General features: G+C 42.0%; 1 protein-coding gene across 1 annotated transcript in view; it reads left to right on the forward strand.

Moving 5' to 3' along the window:
* Positions 1-451: 451 nt before the first annotated feature.
* Positions 452-22823, forward strand: part of NADSYN1 (NAD synthetase 1) — a 29010-nt gene continuing 6638 nt past the window's right edge. Inside the window, exons 1-17 of the mRNA XM_074955214.1 lie at positions 452-630; positions 1834-1894; positions 2414-2530; positions 4156-4209; positions 4646-4735; positions 5315-5366; positions 6110-6198; positions 10741-10858; positions 11985-12116; positions 12900-12974; positions 13186-13310; positions 15778-15826; positions 17348-17450; positions 18690-18858; positions 19265-19400; positions 19657-19763; positions 21788-21919. Of these exons, the coding sequence (XP_074811315.1) occupies positions 546-630; positions 1834-1894; positions 2414-2530; positions 4156-4209; positions 4646-4735; positions 5315-5366; positions 6110-6198; positions 10741-10858; positions 11985-12116; positions 12900-12974; positions 13186-13310; positions 15778-15826; positions 17348-17450; positions 18690-18858; positions 19265-19400; positions 19657-19763; positions 21788-21919 (1694 nt within the window). The 5' untranslated portion in view covers positions 452-545. The remainder of the gene's footprint in view (positions 631-1833; positions 1895-2413; positions 2531-4155; positions 4210-4645; positions 4736-5314; positions 5367-6109; positions 6199-10740; positions 10859-11984; positions 12117-12899; positions 12975-13185; positions 13311-15777; positions 15827-17347; positions 17451-18689; positions 18859-19264; positions 19401-19656; positions 19764-21787; positions 21920-22823) is intronic.

The raw sequence follows: 22823 nt of genomic DNA on the forward strand, positions 1-22823 counted from the left end.
CTTATATTTTAAATAACAAAACATAAGCTTTTTCAGTTGAAAAGCTCTATAACAGAACCTTGTATACACTGAATGAATGGCACAACCCCAAATATTACATGGATTGGTAAATCAAGCAAAAGCGTGCTTGTTTTAAAGGGGCCCCCTAAGATAGTTTAGACCCAAAGCGGTGGGAATGGGTCATTTTAAAAAAAGGTTTACTAAAACCTACTATGAATACAAACGTTGTCATGAACACTCCCGCCCCTCCCGATACAATGTGCTTGGATTCCCTTGCGGTGTTTAGATCCCTTCCCAAACATTGCAGCCTGCTGCTAGGGCATGAGAGCTGGAAACCGACGCGAGCAGCCGGGGAAGAGAAGCCTGACAGGGCCCCTTGGAGGCTCTGCTCTGATCTGGGGGGAGGAGGGAAGGCAGGAAGGAAAACGTCAGCCCCGCCGGAAGCGCTTAGGGCTGGTGCAGTGTGTTGCTGCTGGCCGGGCTGGAGCCGCTTCGCGTGCGGCCAGCTGCAGGGGAGGAGCGGCGCCCCAGGCGGAGCTGCGGCCATGGGCAGGACCGTGACAATGGCTACCTGTGCCCTCAACCAGTGGGCTCTAGATTTTGATGGCAATTTGGCACGGATTTTAAAAAGCAAGTGGGGGCACGTTAGGGGCAAGGCTTCAGCCATCACCTGGCGGGGAAGCGGTGACTCCCTGGCCTCGGGGGCGGGAGATTTCTCTCAACTTCCTGGGGCTGCAGCTGGTGCAAAGTGGGTGATGACTAGAGAACTGAGCCCCATGCAGGCGGTCCATGAACTCCTGAGCCCCACTGGTGTCCAGCTAAACTCAGCGCAGGGGGTGATGTTGTTGCCCTGATTGAATTAAAATGGGATATTTTTTTTTGAGCCAGAGTGGGTCAGCTGACAGTTTTAGGCTTTTTGGTCCCCAGTGTAGCTCCCTGTGTCTCTTTCCCATGACAGGGAAGAGAGCCATGGGAAAGTGACACCAGGAACTACTCTGAGGACCTGGAAAGCCTAAGATTGTCCTGCCAGCTGACCCACTCTGGCTCAAAGTGGGAAAGGAAGAATGGGGGGAAAGCAGGGGGGTGCTGCTTGGAAGGAGAAGAGTGAAGATAAAAGCCCAGTCCCTTCCTGACCAGGCAGAAAGGACCCTTTCTGAGCAGCTCAGAGATTGCCTCTATGATGCCCTCCTTTGTGGCAGTGCACAGAGGCAGCTGAAGCTCTCAGTGGTCAAGCCAGCATCAGTGTTCGCACAGTAGATTTTCAGCCCTGCTTTTCCAGGAGTTGATCTGTTGTACAAGGCCTGTTTCCTTGTTCTTGCATCTGTGGAGCTCTCCCAGTATGGTATGGTTGTGTGGAGGAGCTGCTGCAGCCTCACGTGTGTAGCAGTCACTGCACCGAACCACTGCTTCAGTTTGTACAGCCCCTTCTGACCCATTTCCTTTTTTCTTAGCTTCCCTTTGTCATTATAAGGCTCTAATGGGTAGATTTTCAAAAGAGCTCTGCTCCCAGTTAGGTATTCAAATGAATGGTTATTGCTAAGCACTTTTGAAAATCTGGCCATTTTGTTAAGGTGCTAAATGGAAACTGAGCTCTTCTGAAAAATCTGCCTCTAAATAAACTTGAACCAAAAAGGATAGTGACACTTCAAAAGGACTAAAAGATTACAGGATGACACTGTTATATGGATGGAGACTATTAAAACCAACCTGAGACTTTATGTCCAATACTGGGATCCCCTCTGCACGCTGACAGGTTAGATTACCATTTAATGTTTTCTGTTTAGAATGGACTCATCTTCTCCCCCCCCCTCACCCCACCCCACCATTTTATAGGTATTGAAATAGCAAAATACAAAGGAGCAAGATACAGACTTGGACCAGAGCTTGAAATTTGGTGAGACCATCTTAATTCCTGTATATTTGGTATGTTTTCAAGGGGGAGAAGTGTATATTGCTCATCAACAGAATAACTAAACAACAATGAATGGTCAAGAACAAATCGTAATGCAGAATACTCTGTGTAATAGTATGCAAATTGCAGTTTAAACCCCAGGGTTGGCTTTATGAGCAAAAATGTATTAATGGTAGTGAAGGGTGCAGGACTGGGTCCTTTGTTTTACAACTCACAGTGGCATCAATTATTAAGTGTATTATAATGAAAATTCCAGATGGTAAATGTAATGTTCAGTTCTGTCCTTAGTTTAAACCATGTTATTTTTTTGTGAAAAAGAATACTTCAACAACAATACTGTAGAATTTTAAATGCTGTCAATGTAAATGGTAAACTATACAGTTTGTTTGTACTCTGTGTAATTTCCATATGTTTGAGAGTTGTTTTTATTTATTTTATTTTAAGTGGCAGTGGCTTACTGATCTCATCTGAATTTTTTGCTTTGTAACTTTTTGTACACAGTGGCTATGGCTGTTCAGATCACTATTATGAGTCCGATACACTCTTACATTCATTTGAAGTTCTGGCAAAGCTTTTGGAATCTCCTGCCACTCAAGACATCATCTGTGATGTGGGAATGTAAGTGTTGTGTACTTATTATGAAGAGGCAGCTGCACTGGAAAAAGGTGACCTGGGTGCCTGAGCAGACACTACTGCAGGGGTGGCCAACTTGATCCTGAGAAGGAGCCAGAATTTATACGTCACTAGCTCCCACCCCTGCTCCTAGCGCCTCCCACCCACCCACAGCCCCACCAATCAGCGCCTCCCCTTCCCTCCCCGTACCTCCTGATCAGCTGTTTCGTGGCATGCAGGAGGCCCTGGGAGGGAAGGGGAAGGAGCGAGGGCACGGCAGGCTCATGGAAGAGGATGGAAAGGGATGGAGTGGGGGCAGGGCCTGTGGCAGAGCCAGGGGTTGAGCAGTGAGCAACCCCTGGCACATTGGAAAGTTGGCGCCTGTAGCTCCAGCCCCAGAGTCGGTGCCTATACAAGGAGCTGCATATTACCTTCTGAAGAGCCGCATGTGGCTCTGGAGCCACAGGTTGGCCACCCCTGCACAACTGGATAGTAAGGACTCTAGAGCTACAGTGGCCCAGTCATAGCATTGCTTAGCACTGTAGCATAGACACTTAGTACATCAACAGAAAGGGGTTGTCAGTTCCTTTAGTAAATCCACCCCATCAAGAGGTTGTAGCTTGGTCGAAGGAAGGGTATACAGTGACGGTTAGGTTGACCTAACTACATTGAATGGGATGTGAAATTTTTCATAGCCCTAAATGATGTAGCTAGTTGACCTTAGTTGTAGGTGTAGATAGGAAAATTTTTCAATAGTGCCTTAATGACTTAGACTCCTAAGCCCCACTTTTAAAAGTGATTTAGGCTTCAAAGTGCCTAAGTTATTTTAAAAATGGGACTTGGGCTCCTGAGTCACAAAGGCACTTTTGAAAACTTATCCTCTGTATTTAATGTTGTTGTCCAGTACCAGGAGCTTTGCTCCTGCACATGAAGTTTTTACATGGGAAGAGCTGTAGTATGAAAGTAAAAAAATAAAAAACTGGGCTTTTTATTTTTCAAACTTAAAAATAGTGAAACGACCCTGTTTGTATCCAGAAGGAAAAAAGAGATTTCTGATGATTCTTTTTTTAAAGAGATTTGAGTGGAAGGATCACTAGGATTTAGAGCATACTCTTGGGAAACAAAAAGTCTGGGTTCTATTTCTAGGTGATCATGGACTCATTGTGTGATCATATACAATTCTTTCAACCTTTCTGTATCTCAGTTTACCCATCTGTCCAATGGGATTAATACTTGCATCTATCCCAGGAATGTTGAGGCTCTATTTATAAATATATGTCAAGGGCTTTATGATCCTAACTAGCTATCACAGAGAAACTACTTTCATGAGTAGAAGCAACCTTACATTGATATTAGGGAAAATGTTTTCAATTATGTGCTGTATTAGGTTAAGTGGTTCTGAATTGCATCATTTTAAAATTAAATATATAAGGTCAGCTTTTCTACTCTGTTGACACCGCTGGAGGTACCACACAAGTCAAATGTGGCAAAGGATGCTAAAATATATATCACATTTACAGTAGATCTCCTGGAATGTGGTAGATATTTTTAATTGGAGTGTTTTTCAATAATCAGCTTGTTTTATTTAATGAACTTAGCTTCAGGTAACACTGATTCTTTTTTTTGTACAGGCCTGTTATGTGCAGAAATGTTCGCTACAACTGTAGAGTGATCTTTTTAAACAAGTATGTATTTCTTATCTAGATAATACCTTTTATAGTCACAGGTTAGGTTAACTTCTTTGTATATAGTTATCAATCGAAAACAAATCATATGTCAACACATTAATATTTAAAGGGGCAACGCCAGTTTCATACGTGTTAATTTCAAAGAGATGGGCAATTTTTGTGAACTTTCTATTTACAATCACGTCTTACTTCTTAATGTAAACATCAAAGATTCCCACTGCTGTGTGACGGACCTATAAAGCCAAGAGAGGAAGCTGAAACAGGCAGACTATGCAAGGGGAAACAGTGAAAATGACTGTATATAAATTGCTATCAAATATGCAAAGTAAACATACTGAAAAAATAAATAGAAACTTGGCATTTCTTAATACTCATTTGCCTTTGCTGCAGTGTGAGTACTTAAACCCTCTCTCCCACCCCCTTTTTTTTAAAGGAAAATTCTTCTGATCAGGCCAAAGATGATACTGGCAAATACAGGAAATTACAGGGAACTTCGATGGTTTACCCCATGGAGCAGAGCACGGTGGGCTGTGTACAACGTACTACTGAGGCTGCTAAAAAGCATGGATTTGCCATTGCAGTCACAGCAAAGGGTTTGAAATCCCCATGCCAATTCATTATTTCTACTGCAGGTTCAGCAGCAAGGGAAATTCATTTAAGCCACCTAATGGTATTTCATTTAGAAAGCTCTTTAAATAGGACTAAACTTGTATCCCATACAGCCATGCATGGAGGGGAGGCTCTTTAAAGAATAGAGAATCTGCTGCCAATGTGGCAGTGTCCTTCCCCTCCATACTACTTCCCCTGACTGCCTTCAGACCAAGCAGAAGCCTTTCCATGGAGTCTAGAGTTGGAAGGGTCCCCAGCCTGTTTAGGGATCTAAACCCACCTCCAGCTGGGTATCTTCTCTAGATGTTTACAGAAGATTCTACCTCAAGAATGGAGCATGGATTTCTGGCCGCCTTGCGGCACAATCCACATGCATTGATATAATGGTCCCTTCTGACGAATTCTATGAAACGTCAGGTTAGCATTGACTATAGCATTGAGTTAAAGCAGAAAATTTATTTCTGAGCATTGCTGATTTGTATAATTGTTTTAGGTTTGTGGAAGAATATTTTCTCCCCAGGATGATACAGGAGGTGACAGGACAGGTGAGTTTAAGGAATGTGTTTTCTGATCTTGTTTTAGTGTCAGCTAGGCATAACTTAATCAAAAAGAACTTAATGACAATAAAAACTGTTAGGCCAAATTCAGCTGTCAGTCACAATAGTGCAAATTCTGTGGTTTCAGTGAAGTTTGAGTTATTTGTGAGAATGAGTGAATAATTTAGCCTTATTTACTTAAATGTTAATGTTCCGCAGCAAGGCAAGAGGGTCCAAAGTTTGCCCAACAGAGGATCACATTGGCTGCTTACCAGGAGCTGGAGGATCATACCTGAATTTCCCAAAATAGAACAGATTTTTCTCCTTGCTTCATGCACAGGTGCAACCTGCAACAATTGCATGTTACAGCACAAAGTGCTCCATCTTGATCTAAGTAGACAGCTCTGACTTATTGCCACACCTTTTTGTTAAATCTGAGGGTGGCTTCTAGAACTGCATGGGCTACCCCTGTTTTCCAGGATCTTTAATTAAAAAGAGATGGGCCTGAACCAAAACCCTAGCTCCTAACACCACTGGAACTCTGGGAGAGGTAAGAACCTGATCTGGATTTTTCAGTTTGGGCCTATCTTGAAGTAAAATCAGTTTGAGATTAGAGAATGTGCATTGTGCTTTTGCTTTGATACTAATTTTATGTAGTTCTATATTTTTGTCTTTTGGGGATTAATTTTTTAACTCCTATAAGACCATGCCCCCTGTTAAACATGCATGTCTGTGTTCTCTGTTTACCTCAGGAAACTGTTCCTTTTGGTGATGCAGTGCTAGCAACCAAAGATACATGCCTCGGGAGTGAAATCTGTGAAGAGCTGTGGGCACCAAAAAGGTAAGAAAACTCATGGTGATCGGGGGAGGTCCCGGATGACTGGAAAAAAGCTAATGTAGTGCCCATCTTTAAAAAAAGGGAAGGAGGAGGATCCGGGGAACTACAGGCCAGTCAGCCTCACCTCAGTCCCTGGAAAAATCACGGAGCAGGTCCTCAAGGAATCAGTTCTGAAGCACTTACATGAGAGGAAAGTGATCAGGAACAGTCAGCATGGATTCACCAAGGGCAAGTCATGCCTGACTAATCTAATTGCCTTCTATGATGAGATAACTGGCTCTGTGGATGAGGGGAAAGCAGTGGACATGTTATTCCTTGACTTTAGCAAAGCTTTTGATACGGTCTCCCATGGTATTCTTGCCAGCAAGTTAAAGTAGTATGGGCTGGATGAATGGACTATAAGGTGGGTAGAAAGCTGGCTAGATCATTGGGCTTAATGGGTAGTGATCAATGGCTCCATGTCTAATTGGCAGCCGGTATCAAGCAGAGTGCCCCAAGGGTCGTTCCTGGGGCTGGTTTTGTTCAATATCTTCATTAATGATCTGGAGGATGGCGTGGACTGCACCCTCAGCAAGTCTGCCGATGACACTAAACTGGGAGGAGTGGTATATACGCTGGAGGGTAGGGATAGGATACAGAGGGACCTAGATAAATTAGAGGATTGGGCCAAAAGAAATCTGATGAGTGCAGAGTCCTGCACTTAGGACGAGTGCAGAGTCCTGCACTTAGGATGGAAGAATCCCATGCACCACTACAGACTACAGACCGAGTGGCTATGCAGCAGTTCTGTAGAAAAGGACCTAGGGGTTACAGTGGATGAGAAGCTGGATATGAGTCAACAGTGTGCTCTTGTTGCTAAGAAGGATAACGGCATTTTGAGCTACATAAGTAGGAGCATTGCCAGCAGATCGAGGGATGTGATCATTCCCCTCTATTCGGCATTGGTGAGGCTTCATCTGGAGTCCAGTTTTGGTCCCCACACAACAAGAAGGATGTGAAAAAATTGGAAAGAGTCCAGTGGAGGGCAACAAAAATGATTAGGGGGCTGGAGCACATGACTTATGAGGAGAGGCTGAGGGAACTGGGATTATTTAGTCTGCAGAAGAGAAGAATGAGGGGGGATTTGATAGCGGCTTTCAACTACCTGAAAGGGGGTTCCAAAGAGGATGGATCTAGACTGTTCTCAGTGGTGGCAGATGACAGAACAAGAAGCAATGGTCTCAAGTTGCAGTGGGGGAGGTTTAGGTTGGATATTAGGAAAAACTTTTTCACTAGGAGGGTGGTGAAGCACTAGAATGGGTTACCTTGGGAGGTGGTGGAATCTCCTTCCTTAGAGGTTTTTAAGGTCAGGCTTGACAAAGCCCTGGCTGGGATGATTTAGTTGGGGATTGGTCCTGCTTTGAGCAGGGGGTTGGACTAGATGACCTCCTGAGGTCCTTCCCATCCCTGATATTCTATGATTCTATGAAGACAAAGAGATGAATGAAAAACAGGATGAAACATGTCCTGAAGCTGCCAGAAGGAGAGGTGCCTCTGCAAAGCTCAGTTAATGTTCTTCTATGGAAAAAATCTTTCAGACAGTACCGGCATAACTTGGATTATCAAAACATAACAAGGAGCAAGAAATGCATGTGGGGGAGGCGTCTAAGTAAATGGGACAAAGAATTTTGTTGTCTTTATGTATTACAGTTTCAGTGTTGAGAACTCTGTGTGCCCAAGTCACTCCTTGGGATGACAGATAAACCTGAGAGTTTTAATTAACCAGTTTATGTATCAGGAGTTTCATTGTACTACAGTGTCTTCCAGGATAATACATATGGAACCAAACTTTTCCACTATGGTTTTGTGTGTCTTTTGAAGAATTAGGAAAGATACTCATTGCAACGTTCCCACCTGGTGGTATCTGGACCGGTGATCTGCTAGGTCACTCCAATCCTTGACTCTGGGAGCCAGCCTTACCCTGCTCTGCTGTGAGAACCCCCAGTCCTGGGCTGTTCATGCACAGCCTCTGGCATGTAAGCTGCTCCAAGCTACTTGCAAGTGACTATCACTAGCTAATATCTGCAGTCCCAGAAACAACCGTAGGAACGTCCGTCTTGCAATGTCCAGTTATGCCCGCTGGACGCTGCAAGCTTATATAAGTTTGTCAATTTAACAAAGAAATTGATATGTACCAGGCTTGTTCTCCCAAGGGGAGTCTCTGACACGCTTCAAAACAAATGCACTGCTTCAGGTAGAATAAACAGATTTATTAACTATGAGATAGATTTAAAGTGATTATAAATCAAAGCATAAGAAGTCAGAATAAATAATAAATAAAATAAAAGCAAAACGCATTCTTAATGCTGTTCTTAACCCTTTCAGTGTCCTTACAAACTTAGATGGTTCTCACCATAGGCTGGCTGCTCTTCAGCCAGGCTCTCCCCTTTGATCAGCGCTTCAGTCGCTTGGTGGTGTCTGTAGTTGTAGGTGGAAGAGAGAGAGCAGCATGGCAAATGCCTCTCCCTTTATTCATGTCCTTTCCTCCCTCTTGGCTTTGCTGCTCCCTTTCACTCCCCCCAGAGTCAGGTGAGCATAAGGGCTTGTCTACACTTACATTTTATAGCGCTCTAACTTGCTGGCTCAGGGGTGTGAAAAATGACCCCCCTGAGCGCAGCAAATCTGAGTGCTTTAAAGCACTAGTGTGGACAGGCTCCGAGCGCTGGGAGCCGTGCTACCAGCGCGTTGAGCTAATCGCCTCGTGGAGGTGGATTACCAGGAGCGCTGGGAGACTATTCTCCCAGCGCTCGTGCGCGACGACACTCACACTTCAAAGCGCTGCTGCGGGAGCGCTCCCACAGCAGCGCTATGAAAGTTTCCAGTGTAGCCATGCCCTTAGTCTCTTCAAGCAAGGTTGATCAATTCCCCTGTTGTGGCCTCATGCAGGTGAGTCATTGCATTGTAGCTCCCTTGCTTGACACCGCACCTGGGCGTTGGTTACTTTCCTTGCTGTTGCCTCTGGGGAGCTAATGTCGGGCTGATTCCCCAACTTACAGCATGCTTTAGTGACCACAATACAACACAATTCTCATAACTTCATATGAATTAATGATATACGTATATGGATAAAGAAATGGATCGAGCAGCAGATAACCTTTCCCCTGATACCTTACAAGGCATGCTTTATACGTAAGATCACGATTATATGAAAATGAGGAATATGAGGGTTACAGCACATTCCCCCAAGGTATAGAATGTCACACTCGAATGATGAGCCTGATAGTGGTGTTACTTACATTGGTGTAAATCAAGAGAAATTCTTTAACATCACAGTGGTGTAAGTGAAATCACTATCAGGCCACTTATCTGCAAAGGAGACTCCCAATCATTGTACCATATTCAGAGAACCTAACTAATTTCCACACTGCAGAATTTTACCTCCCTCATGATATCACTTGCACACTAACCTATAGGTGTATTATTCACTCTTTAATTTAGGTTTTATTCATTTTTAATGATCAGTTTTATTTTTTTTAAATTTAATAGTGCAGGCAGTGCATAGCGAAATAGCTGAAGCTAACTCAGGACATGCAAAATTCAAGACATACTGTTTAAAGGGTATTCAGTTGAGGCTCTGGAAATTTCTTTCCTGCTTATGGGGAAAGTAAATTCCAGTGCACAGTTAAGTGCCCTTTAAATAGTGTGTCGTGAATTCTGTTGTTTTAATTTTTAAATTCCTTAGACTTTTTTATAAGAGTTTTTTCTGTTCTCCTGTAGAGGTTTAAACTTCTTTACAAGGGAGAAACTACCTAGGGTCCCGGTCTTCTCAGATTAGCAGGCAGGAATGGGGAACTAATTGACATGCAGGGGAAACAGTGAAACTGACTATAATACAAAATGCTGTCAGATGCATAAATTAAACAAATAGGAAAAAAAATGTAAATGTTTCTCTAAACTCTTTCAGTTCTAGTCATCCTTTGTTCCTTGTAGCTATAGAAGGTGCAAAATTTTCAATTGTGTTTGATTGTCCTTTTAATATCAGTATATTTTCAACCAATTTCCTATAAAAATAATTTTTAAAAAATGCAACATGCTCGTTTTCTCATTTCCATGTCATGTGACTGTAGTCGATCTATTTGTGCTGTGGGGTTTGCTGAGAAGGAGAGAGGAGACCTATGGACCTTGGAGGAATGCTTTAATTCCCTCAATGTTAGAAATCTTCTTTCGTCTCAAAGAAGGATCATCTTATCTTTTTGTTTCGCTGGGATCAAGATATTCAGATATATGAACAGTTGACTTCCTTTGAATTAGAAGGATGGCATTTGATGATCAAAGCCCCTCCTTTTCTCTGGGAACCAGTCCATCCATGACAAAGGAACAGTGCTATGCAGGGAAATAAATATGATGCTTTAGCAAATATTTCCATTATTTGAACTAACCAAGACACATATTAAACTGGCAGTGGACTACTCTAGGCATGGAAAAGAGTTGTCATTAGTTGCCACTAATTTTAAGTGACACAGAGGAAATGCCAGATGAGTATTGTACTGTCGTTTATTTTTACAGCCCTCATATTGAAATGGGGCTTGATGGGGTGGAGATCTTCACTAATTCGTCAGGGAGTCACCATGTGCTGCGGAAAGCTCACACCCGTGTGAATGTGGTAAATTCGGCAACAGCAAAGGTAGGTCTTTTTAAAGACCAACTCATCTCTTCATTACTTAGCCCAGTTTTTCAGGGTGGTCTCCTCTACTCTGACAGGGCATAGTGTTGCCTGCCTGTGCTAGTAATTAAGCTTGATGGCATTGGAAAGCTAAATCTGTCGTCTTCTTCTTTTCATATATATATATCTACAAAGGAGAGTCAGCAAAATCTTAAACCAGGATGTATTTAATTAAACCAAGCCCCAGGGATGTGAGATCCAAAGATTGGGCACCTTTGATTCTTCTCTATCTTGGTTCCTTTTTTAAAAAAACAAACAAACAAAAAACTATAACAATAAAGAGACAAAACCACCATTCAAAGTGACTAATTATTTCACTGTTGAAAGCATGAAATGTTTTATCCACTTTATGCCACCTCACCTTATCCTTTTGCCTTCAGAGGTTTATAACTGCAGTGGAGATTAGCAAGATGATGATTTTTTCTCAAGGAAATTATTTTTTAAAAATAAAGATGTTAAGATGTTTTGCATTTTTTATATCTAAAACTCACCTTATTTTAAAAGAAAAAATACATATTCAGTAATTAGGCAAAAACTAGATTTGTTTTGTAATAGAGATGGGGGGGGAACAAACCTGTGAATGGCAAGCTAAGCTATGAAAAGTGATTGCTATGTGTATGATGTCTCTTCAGAGTAATTTAACATACTTTGCTTGCTTAACAATGTCAGCTGCGCCCCAAGACATCCAAACATAATTTCTTCCTTATTTTGCCAAGCCCTCTGTTATAAAGAATTATTGTTTTTGCAACACCCCCACATCCTGAATTTTGAATTTCAGTTCTAAAGTATAGGCCTCTACTACTTGAACTAAAGGGGCAACTCCATCTGGCGGTAACAGCCATCTGAGGGAGATGTAACACATGTAGCCAGTGTGTTGTATTATTTGTTTTCACAGGGCCCTACAAAGTGCTGAGCACTTTTTCAAATGAAAAGGAAGGAATGGTCCCTAAATTAGCCACAATGTAAAGATGGAGAGTGGACTTTGGGGGTGGGGTCAAAAGAAACCAGTAGTTTTGCCTTTTAACATTCCATAGTTTTCAAACTGTTATATTTTGGGAAAAAAAATAATATATTTTTTTCTTCTTAGAATGGTGGGATTTATGTCTTAGCCAATCAGAGAGGCTGTGATGGTGATCGTCTGTACTATGATGGTTGTGCCATGATTTCTATGAATGGAGACACTATTGCTCAAGGATCCCAGTTTTCACTGAATGATGTGGTAATAAACTCAGGCTGACTGACATTGTGAGATTCATTTCACTCCTTGGTCTCCCTCAGCCTGGCATTGCTATTCTTTTCTCAGACCTTGTTGCAAGGTGAAGTCAGTGGGACTGCTGCTATGCTGAGGCTTTTCAGAAATTCTCCCGCCATTGGTCTAGCACAGGTTCAATTCCATTGGTGCTAGGTTGGCTGGATGCCCTAATGTAGACCAAGCAAGTACCTTTTTACCAAGTTATCCAACCCTGCTCCAAGGGGGTCTAGATGTCACATTGGTAAAATAATTGCCTGCCCCCAATCCACACTAGCACTTCTTTTTTTGTCTGCAGTGATGGAGCTGCAGAAGGGGAAGAATTTCTGAAAAGCCTCATGTAGACGAGGCGTGGAGGTTTGGATATTGTGCTGAGGAGCAGGCCTTGTTGGTTTATATGTGCTTATTTAAGCAATTGGACCCAAAGGTGTCAATTAGAGTATAATAATTATAGGCTCAATTTTGCAAACCCTTATGCAAACAAGAAATTTGTTAAGTCAGTATGAACTTTTTCATGTAGGGATTGTGGGATAGTCTATTGTCAAGTGCATTCAGTATAAATTGTTCTTATTTAATTCATGTGAGGAATCCTATTGAAGTCACTGGTCTTTCACTCATGAGTAGATTGAGCAGGAAATATCTACATGGAAATGGCTGTATCCCTTTTTAAACAGTTCTTTGTACCGTACATTTGGGTTTGAAAAGCCATTCTGTACCTGTGTCAGAGGTCTAATTTTAAATGCCTTTCCCCAGGAAGTCTTGGTTGCTACACTGGATTTGGAAGATGTTCGAAGTTATAGGGCAGAAATTTCATGTCGTAACCTAGAGGTAAGCATTCTTCAAATGTGTTGAACTTGTGCTCTTTGATGAATTTCGATAAGTCATTGAGTCAACACATTTTCAATTATTGAAAGAGACTGTTGAAATACTTTGGTTTCTGCAGTATTCTAGAATTCCAGTATTATCTGTGAACATGCTTTTATAGATAAATGCTACATTAAAACTGATGACTTCCCAAATGTTCTATTCTATTAATTAGGCAAGCAAAGTGAATTCCTATCCCAGAATAAAAGTGAATTTTGCTCTGTCGTGTTCTGATGATATATGTGTACCTACCTGTGAGCCAATCCAGTGGAGATATCATAGTCCTGAGGAAGAAATCTGGTAGGCATAAATGAGGTGGGGAAATGAATTTACTCAAAATAAAAATATAGTCTGTTGCATAGTTTATTGGTAAGGTTAAAAAAATTTGGAGACTAAAATTATTTCTTGATGGTGTGTAAAGTCCTAGTGGAGAAGTGTCTAAACAAAGGAGATCAATAAAGATGGATTTTTAAATATGAAATAGTTCTTATCTTATAACTGTTCTGGAATATTTATTAGGGCTGTTGATTAATCGCAGTTAACTCACGTGATTAATTCAAAAAATTAATCGTGATTAAAAAAGTTAATCGCGATTAATTGCACTGTTAAACAATAGAATACCAATTGAAATGTATTACATATTTTTGGATGTTTTTCTACATTTTCAAATATATTTATTTCAATTACAACAGAATACGAAGTGTACAGTGCTCACTATATTTTATTTTTTATTACAAATATTTGCACTCTTAAAATGATAAAATAGTATTTTTCAACTCCCCTCATACAAGTACTGTAGTGCGATCTCTTTATCGTGAAAGTGCAACTTACAAATGTAGATTTTTTTGTTACATAACTGCATTCAAAAACAAAACAATGTAAAACTTTAGAGCCTATATGTCCACTCAGTCCTACTTCACGTTCAACCAATGGCTAAGACAAATAAGTTTGTTTACATTTACAGGAGATAATGCTGCCTGTGTTTTACTTACAATGTCACCTGAAAGTGAGAACAGGCGTTCGCATGGCACTTTTGTAGCCCGCATTGCAAGGTATTTACATGTCAGATATGCTAAACAAGGGGTGGTCAATCTGTGGCTCTGGAGCCACATGCGGTTCTTCAGAGGTTAATATGCACCTCCTTGCATAGGCGCTGACTCAAAGGCTGGAGCTACAGAGGCTAACTTTCCAGTGTGGTGTGGGGTACTCATTGCTCAACCCCCTGCTCTGCCCCAGGTCCTGCCACCACTCCACCCCTTCTCCCAAGGTCCCTGCCTCTTCCCCCGAGCCTGTCATGCTCTCGCTCCTCCCTGCTCCGCACCAGAGCCTCCTGCGCACTGCAAAACAGCTGATTGCAGCGGGTGGGAGGGAGTGGGAGGCGTCGATTGGCAGGGCTGCTGGTGGGCGGGAGGCGCTGGGGCTGGAGGGGGTTAGCGGATGGGGATGCCTGCTGACATATTACTGTGGCTCTTTGGCAATGTACATTGGTAAATTCTGGCTCCTTCTCAGGCTCAGATTGGCCACTCCTGTGCTAAACATTCATATGCCCCTTCATGCTTCGGCCATCATTCCGGAGGACATGCTTCCATGCTGATGACGCGCGTTAAAAAAATAATGTGTTAATTAAATTTGTGAATGAACTCCTTGGGGGAGAATTGTATGTCTCCTGCTCTGTTTTACCCACATTTTGCCATGTATTTCATGTTGTAGCAGTCTTGGATGATGACCCAGCATGTTGTTCATTGGTTAAGGAATGGTGTCCCTAGCTCTGTTTGTCAGAGGGTGGAGATGGATGGCAGGAGAGAGAAATCACTAGATCATTATCTGTTAGGTTCACTCCCTCTGGGGCACCTGGCATTGGCCACTGTCAGTAGACAGGATACTGGGCTAGATGGACCTTTGGTCTGACCCAGTATGGCCGTTCTTATTTTCTTAAGAACACTTTCACTGCAGATTTGACAAAATGCAAAGAAGGTACCAATGTGAGATTTATGCAAAGAAGGTACCAATGTAAAGATAGCTACAACACTGGACCCAGGGTTTAAGAATCTAAAGTTCCTTTCAAAATCTGAGAGGGATGAGGTGAGGAGCATGCTTTCAGAAGTCTTAAAAGAGCAACATGTCGATGCGGAAACTACAGAATCCGAACCATCAGAAAAGAAAATCAGCCTTCTGCTGGTGGCATCTGACTCAGACAATGAAAATGGACATACGTCGGTCCACACTGCTTTGGATTGGAATGGTGGTTGAAGCATGAAGAGATATATGAATCTTTAGCGCATCTGGCAAGTAAATATCTTGTGACGCCGGCTATGACAATGCCATGCGAATGCCTGTTCTTACTTTCAGGTGACATTGTAAGAAGCGAAAAGCATTATCTCCTGCAAATGTAAACACGCTTGTTTGTCTGAGCGATTGGCTGAATGTGAAGTAGGACAGAGTGGACTTTGTTTTCTTTTTCAATGCAGTTTTTTTGTACATAATTCTACATTTCTAAGTTCAACTACAATACTTTAATGGGGGAATTGAAAAATACTATTTCTTTTGTTTTTTTACAGTGCAAATATTTGTAATTAAAAATAGATATAAGTGAGCAATATACGCTTTGTATTCTGTGTTGTAATTGAAATCGATATTTTTGAAAATGTAGAAGACATCCAAAATATTTAAATAAATGGTATTCTATTATTGTTTAATAGCACGGTTAATCACGGTTAATTTTTTTAATCTCTTGACAGCCCTAATATTTGTATTTTTTAACTTTCAGCCTTGGCCCTGCATGTTGGCTTTGGGACTACTTAAGACGCAGTGAGCAGGTAAGAACTCTTTTCAACATTGTTTTTCTATGTTTTAACCATAAGAACAGTATAGGTAGCTTGCCTCTACCTAGATCTCTTTAGAGCAAGATTATTCTGGGAGACTTTTCACTAGTATCGTCAGTTCAAGCTTAAAGCACTTATTCAAGGTGTGTCTAACTGTTCTCTTCAAATCTGTTAGTGCTCAGTCCTGCTTTCTTTAAATTCAATAACAAAACTCCCATTGACAAAGGGGGGTTTTTTTTGGGTGTTTTTTTTTTTTTGGTAACCTAAGTTGGTGCTCCAGTTTCCTGCAAGCAACATACTTTTAATGGCATGATAAAAAATGGCATCCTTTCTACACTGTCCCCAGAAACAATACACCAGTTTCATTGCTGACTTACACCCTGGCAATCTGATTAAACTCAATGGAATTGTGTAGGGTGTAAATCAGCACTGAATCTGGCCAGATTGTTTAGGATCCCTCAAGAGAAATTCCTTCTAAGAGCTTCATTCATGAATCTGTTTTCTTTGTGCATTCATGTTGCTGTTGACTTTTTTTTTTTTTGCTTCTGCTTGGTTTTGGGCCCTCTTTTCATCCCTGCCGTACATCACACAAGTACTGAGTTGTGTTGCTTGTATTCATGCCAGTTCTGGGCTTGCTCCCGCATCCACTGAAATCCAGTAGAAAACTCATATTGACTTCTATGGGAGTAAGACTGGGCCCATTATGGCTGTTATGGGGAGAAGTGTATTACTCACGCTTTCCCTGTAACATGAAAATGGAGGGTAACTATCATGTAAACTATTGATGAATAGGACAGTGAATTTGAGATTTAACCTACACCACCAGTTTATTGCATCTGCAACCTATTCAACCATTGCTAACGCGCACACAGATGAAATCTCAGTAGTAGTTGAGAGCCTACAGAGACACATGAAAAAGTACTAGCCAGTTACAGCTCTCTAAAAATAGGAGGTCCATAACTATAAACAAAACATACAGCATCCATTGCAAGGTAACTGCTTTTACCATTCCTTCTCAGGAATGGTAAAAGCACCTTCCAACTTCTCAAAAGCCATTTTAAGTAGATGGACAAAGAAAAGTGCCAAACACACATACTAGCAGTTTGATTCCAAAGATCTGCTTATTTCAAAACATGAGGATCACATTAAGCAATGATCCAAATTAAACAGAGTGGATTGGATGCTAAGAACTCCATCCTTCTTAATTAGCTTTCCTTAACCACACTAGAGAGTGAGGACCTGTTCAGCAGCTTTTTCTAGCCATCAGAGTAAAGGGTTTAACCTGAGACTTGGCTTGGTTAGCCAATGCAAAGTGATAAGGGTGTGAAATGTTTTGCTAGATCTGTTTTCCAATGTTCCGAAGTACTACCAGAATTGACTGGCCCTGCTGGCTGGAGCATGCATAACTCACCTGAGGGAGGGACGCAGGAATAGGCTCAAAATATTGTTTCTGAAGGGTAAAATATGTTTTTACAATGGCAGTTCTCACAGCTTTTCCATTGTTTGCTGTTTAAGGCAGGATTTTTCCTACCACTTAGTGGTGGAATTGACAGCTCTGCTACAGCTTGCATTGTGTACTCCATGTGTCACCAGGTTTGCCTTGCAGTCAAGAGTGGAAGTAAGTTGGGGTTTGTGTGTGTGTCCTTGTCAAAGTAATCAAGCTTGATAATGGTTAGAGGTAAATGAATATTAGCCATTAGTACAGTACATAAGGTGCAACATACTGGTTATGTGCTTAATCAGAGATCAGGCCCTACCTTTTCAGTGGAGTGTGGTAGCTAATTGCCTTAGATGCCTTTTGAGAAACCCAGCCAAAATGTGGATCCAGATTTCAAAGATCCTCCCAATTGTATTTATGGGGTTTGGTCAGCTATGAAACTCAGGCTATGTCTACACTTACGGCGTGTGGAGTACACATGCAGCATGCCTGCTAGCGGGGGCATAAATAGCAGTGTAAATAGTGAGGCATGGCTTAGGTGAATAGAATAGAGTGCCCAGCATGCCTGAACCTTGACTCTCTATGTGCCCAAGTAGTGCCTCCCACGTCAACACTGCTATTTTTAACAGTGTAGTGTCCCACTGCCTCCCTGCTGCCAGAGCCTTTCCCTGCCATAGTGTAAAGCTGCAGTAGGGGGGAGAAGGGGAAAGAGCAGCAGGGAAAGGCTTCAGCAGGAGATGACAGCAGGGAAGGGCTCTGGCAGAGGGGAGCTACCAGAGCCTTGCCCCACCGCCTTCCACTGCCAGGGCCTGTCACTGCCGTGTGTAGCTACATGTGTAGTGCATGTCTTCACTTATGGGCAGTGCATAGAATACACAGCCATGGATCTGGATTATTCTTTGGATTTACCATCCAAACTTTGGGATGTTTGGGTCTGGTGTTCCAGTTTATTGTGGGAGAGTTTATTCATTTTGGGTGAAATTCAACTGTGTATGTCGGCCAGCACAGTTCTTAAGCAGCGCTTAAGTCTCACACAGGTGCTTAAGGAAAGTTAAGCCCTGAAATTGGGTTGAAATAGTTCATAGACTTTGAGCTAGTCCTTTGTACTGGATTAGCATTTCATCCTTTATGAAGCCTCTTTGTAATACATGGGACAAAACTTTTTTATATTTATAGACGCAAAACCAGCAGCAAACTCAATAATTCTCTTTGATGGAATTGAGAATGTTTGAAATGCCAGCAAATGAAGTGTTACCTTATTTTGTGAAGGGCTGTTGTGAGGCTTAGTTCCTTTATGATCGTAAAGTGCTTTGAAATTCTCTACTGATTGGTGCTGTGGAAGAGCAAAATATAATTAGCAGTAGTACAAGATATCTGTGATGGTTCATCTCCTTTCTCCTTTTACTGGATTGTCTGCAGATCAAGATGTGCTGGCCGACGTACGTAGGATAGTGAATGATGAGACCTACACTCCTGAGGATTCCCAGGAATTCTGTGGACATATCTTCACCACTTGTTACATGGCTAGCGAGAACTCCTCCCAGGATACATACAACAGGGCCAAATTGTTGGCTGAACAAATAGGCAGGTATAGAATAAGAAATGCTTGGATTAAATAATGTTGCAGTTAAGATTTCATATACAGCTTCAGGTTTTCTAAAAGACCAGTATCTGAGTAATAAGGGTGGTAAGTAGAATATTACAGCCTTAATACCTGAATGTATGTGTGGGGGTGGGCATTAGAAACATTGGGGGAAACCAATCAACTGAACTTGAAAAGTCTGCGCTCCAGGCTCCCCAAGTCTAGAAGCCAGATATTAGATAGTGGCAGGCTTTAGTGCCTTACCCCTGTGTCCTTGATTTACATGCTAGAGAACTGAGGGATTGCTTATTTTCTTCACATAAGGAAGACAAAGTTAAAATCATTTGTTTTATACTGTTTTACCTAGTCCGAAACATGCAAACTGATTTACTTGTGCTTGTAATCTTCTCAGCTATCATATAAATCTAAACATAGATGTGGCAGTGAAAGCCATCGTGGGGATTTTCAGTATGGTGATGGGCAGATCTCCCCAGTTCCGTGTCTGTGGAGGGAGCAGCAGGGAAAATCTGGCACTACAGAATGTGCAGGTATGCTTTTGTTTTCCCCAAAGGATCCAGCCCACATAATCATTCTTATACTAACATTTGGGGATTAAGTGACACTGGGTTGCGGTGTTCACTAGTCACCTGTAGAGACTGCAGTTCTACATGTGGCTTAGTTCTGAAGTATACTGGGCTCATTGTAGTTATTAGTGGATGTTTTAATTTGACTTCGAATTCTGTGTTATGAAGGAGAAAGTAGTTTGCTTTGTAAATCTGCTTTATTTCTCAATTTGATTTGTAGGCTAGAATAAGAATGGTCCTTGCCTACTTGTTTGCTCAGCTGAGTCATTGGGCTCGCGGGATGTCTGGCGGGCTTCTAGTGCTCGGATCAGCCAATGTGGATGAAAGGTGGGCGAATATTGGAAATCTATTAAGTCATGGGGAGTCGAATTCACTGCAGTCTTTTGTAACTCTACTGGATGCCAGTATATATCAATGCCCCAGGAAATATACTTAATTTAAGAATAAAATGAGTGTACCGGAATCAATGAAACTATGAACTGAACCAAATCAGTCGACATTTTTTAGATGCCCATTTGAGAATTGGTGCAGTCATTTGATAAAAAGAACAGCTGTTTCTTTCTCAGCAACCTTCAGTAGCGAAGGTGACCCATATAGTAAATAGAAAATGAAAGTGAAACTAATATTTTGTGTCTTTTGATGACTTTGTTATTAGAGATTTAAAAAACAAACAAACAAAAAACCCCCAACAACTTTGGAAGCCATGCCATATATTTTAAAAAATCAGGACCAAGTTTAGTAGCTTGGTCATAGTATGGTGGGGCATCACAAAGGACAAAGGTGACCTGTGACCATGGGAGCCTGGAAAGGTGGGATTTTAGTTGCTATTGAGGTAAGTAAGGCAGTATTTTAGTTGTTTTTGTGTGAAATGCCCTGCTTCATTGGTTGGTGGAGGCATCACAGTTAGATTTACAGTTTGCAGATCCTAAAGTTGTAAATGTGGGAGTTGGGCGTGAATACACTGCAGTGTAATACAAAACAACAGTCAGACATACTTAAGTAAGCCCAGGGTTAGTGGGACTCACGTTAGCTGACTTGTGTTACAGAACCCTGGGCTTAAGTGTCTACATTGTATTTAAACCCTATATTAAGACTTGTCTACCCTATGCTCTAACCTAGGGCTTGGGCATCCACACTGCAGTGCGCAGACCTGAGTCAAAGTTACCATATCCCAAAGTCTCCTGAAATGTGGCCACTCTAGCACTAGGACTGTGCTGCACTGTGGGAAAACTTTACTGCCTGCCCTGCATGTTTTACATGCTGGAGAACTGAGGGGTTGTTGTTACAGGAATAGCCCACCAAACCCATTGCAAACCCAGGAGGCTCTCTGATGGTGTGCTTGTCGATGGGTGATCAGAAGAGAATGGGTTAATGCTGACCTGAGCTGCTACTGTTCGCTAAGGGTAGCGGGGAGTGGCTTCCCTTTTCAGTAGCGTGGACTGCAGATTGTTGGGATAGAGAGGACTAAGGAAGTTGTCCCGTGGAATTGTGGGATACTTTTGGATGAGTTCCAGGACCCAAGTCAAGCAGCCCTGCATCTACACTGCGAAGCAATAGGGCTTGGACCCTGGTCCTGGTTTGGCTAGAGCTTTGACCTTTGAGCTCTGCAGAGTCCTGGGACCCTGGGTCAGCGTAATTGGAGTGCAGACACAAGGAGGCGTTGGCTTAAGCCTGGGCTCAAGCATAGGCTTATGTTGCAGTGTAGACATTAGAGACCCCAACCAAGATCAGGGCCCCTTTAGTCCAGGCTCTGTACAGACACACTGTGCATTGAAACTATCCCTGCCCAGAGAGTTTACAGTCCAAATAGAGGCATAGAGACTTTCCCAAAGTCATGGTGAAGCTCAGAGGTGGAGCCCACACCTCCCAAGTCCTAGTTCAGTGTCCTATTCACTGGACCATCTTGCCTCTCCACAGAGTAGCCTGTAAATTACTTACCCCACTGATTTCCCAAGAAGGTGAGATCAGGTGAGTCTCTGAGTGGTTGGATTATCCAGGAAAGTTGAGACCTCAAGAGGGAAGGGCCCTAAGAAGTGGCTTGTGCTAGTCCTGGGAGGCAGTCAGCCTACATTGCTTCAGAAAATACAGTCTTCATTTTGTTTTTATTTTATTATTCTATTAATACATACAATGCTAACTGCGGTTGCAGTAGGTATTAAAATATTATCACCTCCCTGCCAGAGACCTAATGATCATTAGAGTAGCACTACCACGTCCGAACATTAATCAGTTTACCCCTGAATGTCCCAATGACTTTAAAAAACGGATAGCCTTATAAATACACATGAAAACATAAAAGGCCCTATTTCTAGGATTTTGGTTGTTATATAAAGTTCCTTATTCTCTTTCAGTCTTCACGGATACTTGACTAAGTACGATTGCTCCAGTGCTGATATAAATCCTATTGGTGGAATCAGCAAGACTGACTTGAGAAATTTCATACAGTATTGTATGGAAAACTTCCAGCTTACAGCACTCAGAAGGTAAGTGGTAAAGTAATGATTCACGACTGGTGAAACTGTGCTAGCATCCATACTCCTCTTCCTCTCCTACAGTGTGTGCTCATCTGTAACATAAAGGAACCCGAATTCTGAACCTCTGATGCCACTGTAATACATGTGATAAATAATAATAACTTCCGTGTTTAAATGTGGTTGCAGCTAGTACATTTTTCCTTATCGGTGTGGACAGAGATTTTTCTCTGAAACCCAGGCAGCCTAATAGCACTATTAATATTGGCCATCTATACCTACCAAATCTCTTTTGTCTTTAGCACAGCTTTAAAACAAGGATATATTATGGTTCTTGCAAAATACATCCAAGTGAATATTTGTCAAGGAAGTTGTGTCATAAGTGTTCTAGCAACTATATTTAAACATGATTGCTACTAGGGCTGTGTCTACACTAGGGTTTATTTTTTGGCAACTTTTCTTCTATCATTGCTAACGCCAACTGGTTGTAACACCATTGGGGGTGCTAGTGGAGACAATGCTGCCGTGACGGCCTAAGTTTTTACACGATGTTATTTAAATGGGACGGTGTTAATGTGGTCAGCTTCAGGAGCTGTTCTATAATAGCTTTCCCAATGTTGTTACCATCAGGGGAGCTTCAACCGTGAGAGACTCTTGGCAAAAACTCATAGTAGGCAAGGCTAAGCTCTTTTTCAGCCTTAGCCTGGACAGGGATTTAGATGGATGCAAGACTGTTTGCTGTTTCCGTGAATGTAGCACAAACTATTGAAAACTTCAGTTGCATAACTGATTGTTGCTGTGCTTGAATCCTGAGGTCCTTATTCCATTTATACTCAGATTTGATTCAGGCAAATATATGATGACTATGATTTTACTATAGGCATCACCCTGTGCACCTGGGAGAGCTTTTGGCACA

The sequence above is a fragment of the Natator depressus genome, chromosome 6 (genome assembly GCF_965152275.1).
Source record: "Natator depressus isolate rNatDep1 chromosome 6, rNatDep2.hap1, whole genome shotgun sequence".
Taxonomy (NCBI): Eukaryota; Metazoa; Chordata; order Testudines; family Cheloniidae; genus Natator; species Natator depressus.